Source organism: Aptenodytes forsteri, unplaced genomic scaffold (genome assembly GCF_000699145.1).
Source record: "Aptenodytes forsteri isolate BGI_AS27 unplaced genomic scaffold, ASM69914v1 Scaffold15, whole genome shotgun sequence".
In the NCBI taxonomy this organism is placed as follows: Eukaryota; Metazoa; Chordata; class Aves; order Sphenisciformes; family Spheniscidae; genus Aptenodytes; species Aptenodytes forsteri.
Genome location: NW_008795129.1, coordinates 23,279,205 through 23,287,827, shown reverse-complemented (window position 1 = coordinate 23,287,827; position 8,623 = coordinate 23,279,205). Strand labels below are relative to the sequence as shown.

The window sequence follows — 8,623 nt, the reverse complement described above, 5'->3', positions numbered from 1 at the left end:
TGAACATAAAGAGCAAGGAGCTGGAGAGCAGAGGTCTGGGAGGATATTGAGATACTCACTGGGTGTCAAAGTGGAGGAGTTCAGGGTGGAAGGAATACACGAAAACAAACGTGTAGGACATGATTAAGTTAATTGAAGTGATGCTGTAGGCTACCTTCTGGTTACCAGATCTTTTTATAGCTACCACTGTAACCTGTAGCCTCTTTGTGCATGTTTTTTAAAAGGTGCTTTTTTCACCTCCCTTTTCTTATCTTTTCTTACCAGGGCCCTCATCTCCATTCTCTCTTTTTCTGCAGGTTTTTTTGGGAACTATCTCTGTTTTCATGATTACCTCTATTACCTCTGTGGATGATGTCCGAATCTGCCCTGACAGTACTTCAGTCTCCTCCTGCCTCCTTTGCATTCTCTTTGAAAATCTTTGCTCAGGTGTCTTATTGCTGCCTGAGATGTTGACTTGCAAAGGGTGAATGTTCCACTTGTTGTCAGGACCTCCCTTTCTCATCCTCCTCTCCAGCAATTAGGACCGTTGGTGGTGTTTGGACAACCGTTGAGCTCTTTCCTGCTTCAAATCTTGGGTCCTTCTCTCCCCTTGCCTTTCCATAGCTTCTCTTTTTCTTTTGGACATTAGTTTTGGGGAGGGATATTTTATGTATAAGAAAGCATAAACTTTCTGGTTTGAATATTACACATATGAATCTCATTTAGTCTCTGTAGTCATTCAGACTTCTGTCAAAATCATCACAGGCCCATTTCTTTAGAGAAGTTTTGAAGACTAGTTTCTTTGAGAAGTCTTACACTGATTTATTTTCCTTTGGTTTAAATAAAGTCAGTAATGATTATGCTACAGTTTCTGTCTGCCTCATCTGACTTGTAGAATAAACTCACTAAGGAAACAAACTTTTGTTTTGTTGAAAGGTATTTTGCAAATGCTTTTGTTCAGTATTTACCTAAATAATTATTCTTGAGCCCTTGAGATACAGCCTGCTTGCTCTGATTGCGGAAGTTCTCCAATATGTGACAGTATTAGAGAAACATCAAGAATACAAATAATTTTACAAAAGCACTTTGTCTCATACAAAAATGCAGCTAGAAGAATGATGAGTAATGCAGGATCTGAAGTGACTACTCCATTTGACCTGGACACTTTTGTAGGAATGAGCCATGGGTTATTATCTCGAGTTATGTCAATGTTTCTTAAGAATTCAAAAGAAGAGTTGAAAGAGCTAAAGACAAAATAGCCAAATTCTGGGAATTATAATTAGTAATGATTATACTTCTATGATTTGGTGTGTTGTAGGAGTAATCAGAGGACCCTCTCTGTATGCATTGTATTGTCATGAGAAATTATTTTCATTATTGGTGTCCTGGACATTATACAAACATGCTCTTCAGAAATGTGTAAGTCTGTGTTGTTTCTTAGGAGCCAAGGGACAAAGTGAGACAGGAAGATTTCTGCTGAAGACAGGAGAGAGAAAAAGGATGAGTTAAATTAGATGTTTTTGGGTGGAATGAAGGGCACTGGAGGATAGGGAAGAAAGAAAGATGTTTGGAAACAATGCAGAGAAAAAGCATTTCTGAGCCTTAAAAGGAAAGATGGATTTTTGTAGAGAAGGAACAGCTAGTGTGGGTCCACAGGAGGGAGCCACTGGCAAAGAGTAATGAGAAAAAAATTTGTATGTGGTTACTGAGGTGTATTTTAACTAGGAGAATTGTACCTATATGAGAATTATAGTGGTGCTGATATTTTAGTGTTACTCTGATAGTACACTAATTTTTCGTGTGAATTGTCAAAAATCCCTCCTATTTCATATTTTGATTAAGGTGACTTGGAAAATGTATTTTCATTTAAATAGTAAAAGTGAATGTTGGACCTTTAAATATCCCATAAAGCAATGAGGTGGTTCTCTGGTCTAGTGAATTTAATTATAACACAGATTAACTTCATCTGAAAAATAATTTAATTAATTAGCATTTCATCATCCATAGTCTTCTGGGCAAAAGTTATTGCTCCGTTCAGGTAAAACTGTCGTGCTCCTGAATTCTTCCAACTTGTTTATCTGCAATAAAGTCTTGTATGTTATCTGTGGAGTCTTTATGCCTTTCATCGGCTGCGCACAGAAGGGGCAGTCCTTTTTCTGTTCTTCAGAGGCAAAATTGAGCCTTTTAGTCACAATGTGCTTAAAACTGTTTGTTACTGAAACTTCAGGGTAACTACTCAGGTTAATACTGGGGTTGTCTGCGGAAGGGCTGAAAAGTGGGTTGTGGCAGACCAGGTCCTGGGTGATGCTGAGAAGTGGAGGTGTGGGGGGGGAACTGGGTTGCTGCTTTCATGGGTATCCACATCAGGATGGACAAGGAGCATCAAAGCACTGGAGCCTTAAGGTATCTTCATTCCCAGGGACCAAAGGGAAGTTCTGTCTTTATCAGGTGACAAAAGCCAAAATAGAAGTTGCCAGTTAGAGCCGTATATTACTACTGTCCCTTAGGTTTTCCCCATCTTTTTCTTTTCCTTTTTATCCTATGCCAGTTTATTGTTTTGCTTCTGACTTTTCAAGATTGTTTTAAAATACTTCCTGTCTTTAGTTCCCCCAGAAAAGTAATTCTAGAAAATAAAAATATTTTCTAGTATATAGAAGAAGGTATATTGTCTGTGAACTTTTGTATTTGATAATCTGGCTTCTCAAAATAGTGAGTTGATACTGACCTTAAAATGTGGGTAGTTCCAGTAAGGTATTTAATAAACCATGAAAACAGAAATTCTAGAGAAACTATGCATAAATATGCTTTAATTAAGACCATCCTTAAGCTGATGACATGTTTGTGACTTTAAGTGTCTCTGCTCTGAATGCTGCCTGGAAAGCCAAGCATGGACACGCTCAAACCAAGACCAAAGCTTGACATAAATACTTTAAACAGCTCTGGTCACTTTTTGGCTGTAAGCAGCCGTGGTGTTGAAGTGTTTAAAGGAGGATGGCATGTACCCTGTGCAGCAGGGTGCTTCAGCCTCTGGTCTGTGTGGACGTGGAGACCTTCATGGGACCCACAAGTGCTCAAGTCCCTGCCCATGGTGGCTGCCTTGTAGCAAGGGGACATCCACTCCTGCGGTTTCTGCACAACCTCTCCTGTACAAAAGTATCCAACATTAAGATGATTTGCTGGATCCAGGGTCTTGCCTTGAAGCTGCAGTACTGATTGTATGTTTCATTTAAGTAACGCGTCTTGCCCTTTTTAGCGAGTACTATGTTTTCAAAACGAGTTTGGCTAGTAGTGCTGAAAGTATCTTGCTGGCTTTGCAGTGTGTCGCGGGTGGCTGCTCTCGTCCCAGAATCATTTGGTCCAGAAACCAGAGATCCTGTCATGAGCCTTTGCTCGTGTCTATTATTTAATCCCTTCAATTTGCTGAATGTTTTACTTGTGGCTTTTGGGTTTTTTGCTTGGCTTTTTATCTCATATGCTTGAAAGGAGACTGTTATCTTATCCCTGCCTTGTCCTCTTAACTAGGTTCCTACCCCACTTCAGGACAGTTAATTTAAGGTCCCCATGCACAGATAGAGGGTGAATATTTACACCTGTGTTGCTGGACACTGTCCAAAAATGCTTCCATATTTAAAGAGCAGATTAAGATCTGTTAGATAGGTTAGTGAGCAGCTGAGGGAAGTCATGTAGTGTTACCTGTGGTAGCAACTGTTTGTGATGTGAGCAGACAGATGATTGAAAAGAAAGGGCAACTCACTGTGAACTTGAAGCCAAACGTTTCCTGGGTTTAATACCGAGTGCTGTAATTAATATACTTGGCAAATAGAAAACATCTTTCAAATAGAGCTGTGAAATTACTTGTGGTAGACTGTATTTTGCTATGGCTTTGCATGAAGGTGACTGTAGATGTTATGTCTGCTGTTCTATGTGTATCTATATATATGTTTTTATTTCTTTAGGTTGTACAGTGCAAATCTTTGAAACCATCTCTGGGAAGATGAAGCTTCCACTAGCAGCGGTTTGGTTTGGAACCCGCTTGTTTTAAGAATACCTGGGAATTTCTACCCATATTTGCCTATTCCAGCATAAATCAGAGGACAATGAGTTATTTTTATTTTTTGCATATTTTCACGCTACGTAACAATTTTTCTTCCTTCTCATTTTGTTCAATGGGAAAAACTTGAGCCAGCTGTGCAGCTGATTCTTACTTCGCCACATTCCTCTTACTAAGCCAAATTCTTGACCACGTCCACGGTACAGCTACTTTTGTGTGTTGGTTGTTGCCTTTTTTTTTCTTTATATGACATACGTCACTTTTTGAGTGCTTTTAACCATTCTGGTTTGAACCTGTCCTTTTGCATTGCTGAGTAGTCGTAGAATCACTCAAGGAATTAAATAATTTCAGCCTTACAGAAGATGACTCGTATGCTTCAGCAACATTTTTATGGCTGTGCTTGGCTCATTAATACAGGAGTTTAACAGTAGTAATATGAGATATTGCATTAATTGTTGCATACATTTATTACCATATGACTTGCACAGACAGTGTTTCAGATGCCGTGGATCTAATCATAATAACCAGAAGTGTCCTGTTTGCAAAGGAGAAAATAAGATCCCTTTGTACACCGATAGCAAGCAGATGAAGTTGCTTGCAGTTCTGGAAGTAAGGACTGATCACCGTGAAAGCTGGAATGGATTTTTCTGCTTGAGGAAGGGGAAGCTATGCAGCTTAATATTTGGGTTGATTATAATGACTCTAGTGATGGCATCCTACATACTGACTGGAGCCAAGCATGGCCTGTTGTTAATACCATCTCCCTTCCATTACGGAGCTTTTACTAGCAATCCAAGCTTAATGGACAATGAAAGCCTTAGTGACATGAAAGACCATTACCAGCCTTCTAAAATGAATATTTCATATGTAAAGGATTATCCAAGCATTAAATTAATTATTGACACTATAACTTCAAAGATAGAGTTTATAACGAGAGAGCGCCCTGATTTAGAAGAGCTGAGGAAACAAGAGCCACATGTAAGTATGAATTAAAGTGTGTCTGAAACTGCTGTATACTTGCTTATTTCAAGACTTTTGGGTCAATCTTTTACTGAGATAAAAAAAAGTGCAACTGCTCAGATGTTCATATAGTGATTTACACCACCTAGAGCCTCCTGATTTACACCAGCTGAAAAGTTGATATTGTAGATCGCATCCTTCTGAGTCATGGACAAAATGGATTAGTTATATAAATAGTCTTGACACCGGAAACAAAAAATCAGACAGTCTTCTGATAGCTGTACAATCTCATTGAATTTTTACCTTGTCTCATGCAAAATATTTTTGACTTATATTTGGCAGTCACCTTAAATGATAAATAAGAAAGGAACCTTTCTAATAACTGATTACCAGTGTGCCTCCCTGAAAATCCAGTCATTACAAACCTTGTATTTCAGAGTTAAAAACTGGAAGTTAATTTGATTTGAGTATTATATGTTTGACTTTAAAAATTAATTCTTGGGGTTGCAGGGGAGTTGGGGGATTACTGAGGTCCTTTCTGGCCTTAAAATCAAAGGATTTCTAAATGTACTCCTCTCCCAGTCCAACTGTTTGTACAGGATTTGGTTCCAGGGTCATCAGAAGAAATAAGTTAGGTCGACTTTGTAGTTAAAAAAAGTAAGGATTAAAAATGTCCACATAGTGTTTCTGTTGTATTCTCTTACTGTGCTAAGTTAGAAAAGTATAACTGTCAATTTTTTGACTGAAATTGTTGTTCTTTATGTTGCAGATGTTTTCAGTAATTCCTAATAAATTCCTTCCAAATAGCAAGAATCCTTGTTGGTATGAAGAGTACAGAGGAAACACAACCACAGATCCTTATGCAACAAACTCTTATGCACTGTATTCAAAGCGCTTTCGAACCATATTTGATTACCTCAGGAAGGTATTTTGGAACCACTTGTACCATTATAAGGACAAACACTACCGCCTGCGCTGTCTCCCCCACTTCTACATCATTGGCCAGCCCAAGTGTGGGACGACGGACCTGTACGACCGGCTCAGGCTGCACCCTGATGTTCGGTTCTCAGCAATCAAAGAGCCACACTGGTGGACAAGAAAGCGGTTTGGTGAGTAAATATGACCTCTGATATTCAGGCAAGTTGTCTCTATTAAACTTTGACATTTCTTGTATACATTTGGGATGAAGTTTATGGTTTTGCTCCATATTGGCTTACCCTGAAACCACTGGAGTTAATAGTTTTGAAAAATCCAGGTGATGGATGCTCAGTAGGTTCCAGCCGGCTTTTGTTTAATGATGTTTTGGGTTACACCTTGAGATGATGCACATTTCATTTGGTTTATTTGCAGTGGTTTGGAAAATCCAGGAAAAAAATAAAAACACTAGATAAAACCAACCCTGTGAATTTGTAAAAGCAGGAAGAGGAACTATTAGGTTGTGATGGGAGATTTAAAGAATAGCAGTGATAGTTTTGTGTTGCAAAATTCTGTAAAGCCTTTCTTACATGAATAAATGATGGGTCAGTATTTGAAATGTGGGTGGCTTCAGTCCTTATGGTTCAATGATTACAACTATGCTTTGTGGTAGGAGCTTCGTTAGTGTTGCAGCTCTAGTCAAGCACTGAACAGTAGACATGCTCTGCATGAGAAAGCTCTCTCACACTGAGGAACCTGCATATATTTTTTATGCTTTTTTCCTGGGTGACATCAATATTTCATGAAGTGACCCTTCGTCTCTGAAGGCAGACTTGAATAGTTGAGGTTATGGCCTGCTGCAGCAATACGCATCCACCCCTCGTGATTGCACCCTCAAAGGGTGTCTGAGGGCTGTGGGGCTGAGCACATCGTTTTGTCCATCTGAAGTGTTTATGTCCTTCTTGTTCTCTCTTCCCGGGGTGCCAAGGAAGGTCAATCTTGGGGTTAGAGACTAGATGAGATGCAGAAGACCCAGTTTCAATTCCTGACTCTGCCGTGTGCTTAGTGCTTTCCTCTAAATGCGGATGCGTATAATGCTTGCTGTATTCTACCCAGGCTCTGGATTTTCCCACTGTTGGGTCTAGCTGTTAAGTTCTGTATGTCCTCACTTTGTATGACTTTGGTATCAAAGATCACAGGCTTTTCAGTGATATTACTATTTCCAAGAGGAAGTTACTGGTTATTTTATGGTGACGTTATCTTGACTTCTGTTTCCAATTTGCTGTTGCTTTACTACAGACGTTGCCTTTGGAACAAGGAAAAACCTAGCACTGTGGGGTAGATCATTTGATGAGGACTTTGCATCACTGCTTTCCTTTAGTGCTTTTCTAAGCTTCCTTGAAATGGGAAACTATCTCTTCTAATGAACTGCCGTGGCTAACAGCAAGGAAGGACACTTTCTGAGGGACCGGGACACCTGCAGTGCTGCTTCTGGTCTTTATTTCAGGGTTGTACCTTCAATACTTTATTTCTCCTGCATTGCCATTTCCATCTCCCTTCCCCGTGCCCTGGAGCCCTGAAGAACCTCTGAGCTCCTGCAGAAAGGGGCTTTGATCCTTGCTGCTCAGTGAGGATGATGGCTCAGCCACAGAGCTGGGATTTCATATTTCTCATAGAGAAATAATTTTGCTGTGTTCTTAGAGTTTGTTTTTTCTTCCTTTGCAAATGCCATAAGAAAGTGGCTAAAATACTTTTTTAGACATTTTTAAAATGTTTGTTATAAACTAAGAGTTAAAGCAATATGATGAAAATACAGTTGCTTTTGAGATAATCTCCAGTTTAGGAGACACTTCTAGGAGGTACCAGTGTGAATGGGGGAGCTGGGCTAGTTACAAAGTCAGACAAGAGAAGCATCGTGGTACCCCCTGAAGTCCCACAAGAAGGCACTCATTTATCACAGTCAGCAGCTGACTGAAGATGAATTATAAGAATTGCCTCCTGACCTGAAGGTGAAAAGTCAAATCAGTGAAGAAAGGGAATTTTAGACTTGGACGCCTTCCAGTGTGAATGCCATGCTGCTTGTCTCTGAGCATGTAGATGCAGGGACTGTCAGCAAAACCATATGTGGAAAGTCATGTCTTCCATGAGAGTGCTGGCAGGAAAGGCTGAACTGAAGTAATATGTTAGGCTAAAATCCTTTATACTAAATAGTTGTCTACATCTACATTAGCCTCAACATAAATGTTTGGAATTAATGTTGGAGGAAGTAATGCATCCAACCTCACTAAAGCAAGACTGGACTCACTAAAGCTCAGAACTGTGCCTACCAAACAGGCAGAAGAGTCTAAGAAATCAGGCTGGAATGCATATAATTTGAGAACAAGGATGCATTCCTATCTCTGTGCTGGCATTCACAAATTCTCCACTTGCATGATCTTGTGGTCAGCCACTGGGGACCAAGTGCAGATCCTTGAAGAGAACTTTCTTTGCATAATTAAATTTTTTGAAGTTATTTTCTAAAGTTGAAGAATGAGGAAAGGTGGCAGAGCTTGGGATGTCATGGGAGGGAGATCTGTTGAGATGATCTTCCCATCATAATCTCAGGCTGTCTGCCATTGAGAATGGAAGATTAAGTTTTGCTCCTGGTGGCTCAGTCCTTTCTCTCTGCCCGAACAGTACATTAGCTAATGGTTACTATTAAAAAAAAAAAGAACCAAA

At 39.7% G+C, this 8,623-nt stretch overlaps 1 protein-coding gene across 1 annotated transcript in view; it reads left to right on the top strand.

The window, feature by feature from the left end:
- The first annotated feature begins 3,939 nt into the window (after positions 1-3,939).
- The window catches only part of CHST15 (carbohydrate sulfotransferase 15), an 18,109-nt gene continuing 13,425 nt past the window's right edge, over positions 3,940-8,623 (top strand). The window contains exons 1-2 of the mRNA XM_009277946.2: positions 3,940-5,008; positions 5,760-6,099. Of these exons, the coding sequence (XP_009276221.1) occupies positions 4,421-5,008; positions 5,760-6,099 (928 nt within the window). The 5' untranslated portion in view covers positions 3,940-4,420. The remainder of the gene's footprint in view (positions 5,009-5,759; positions 6,100-8,623) is intronic.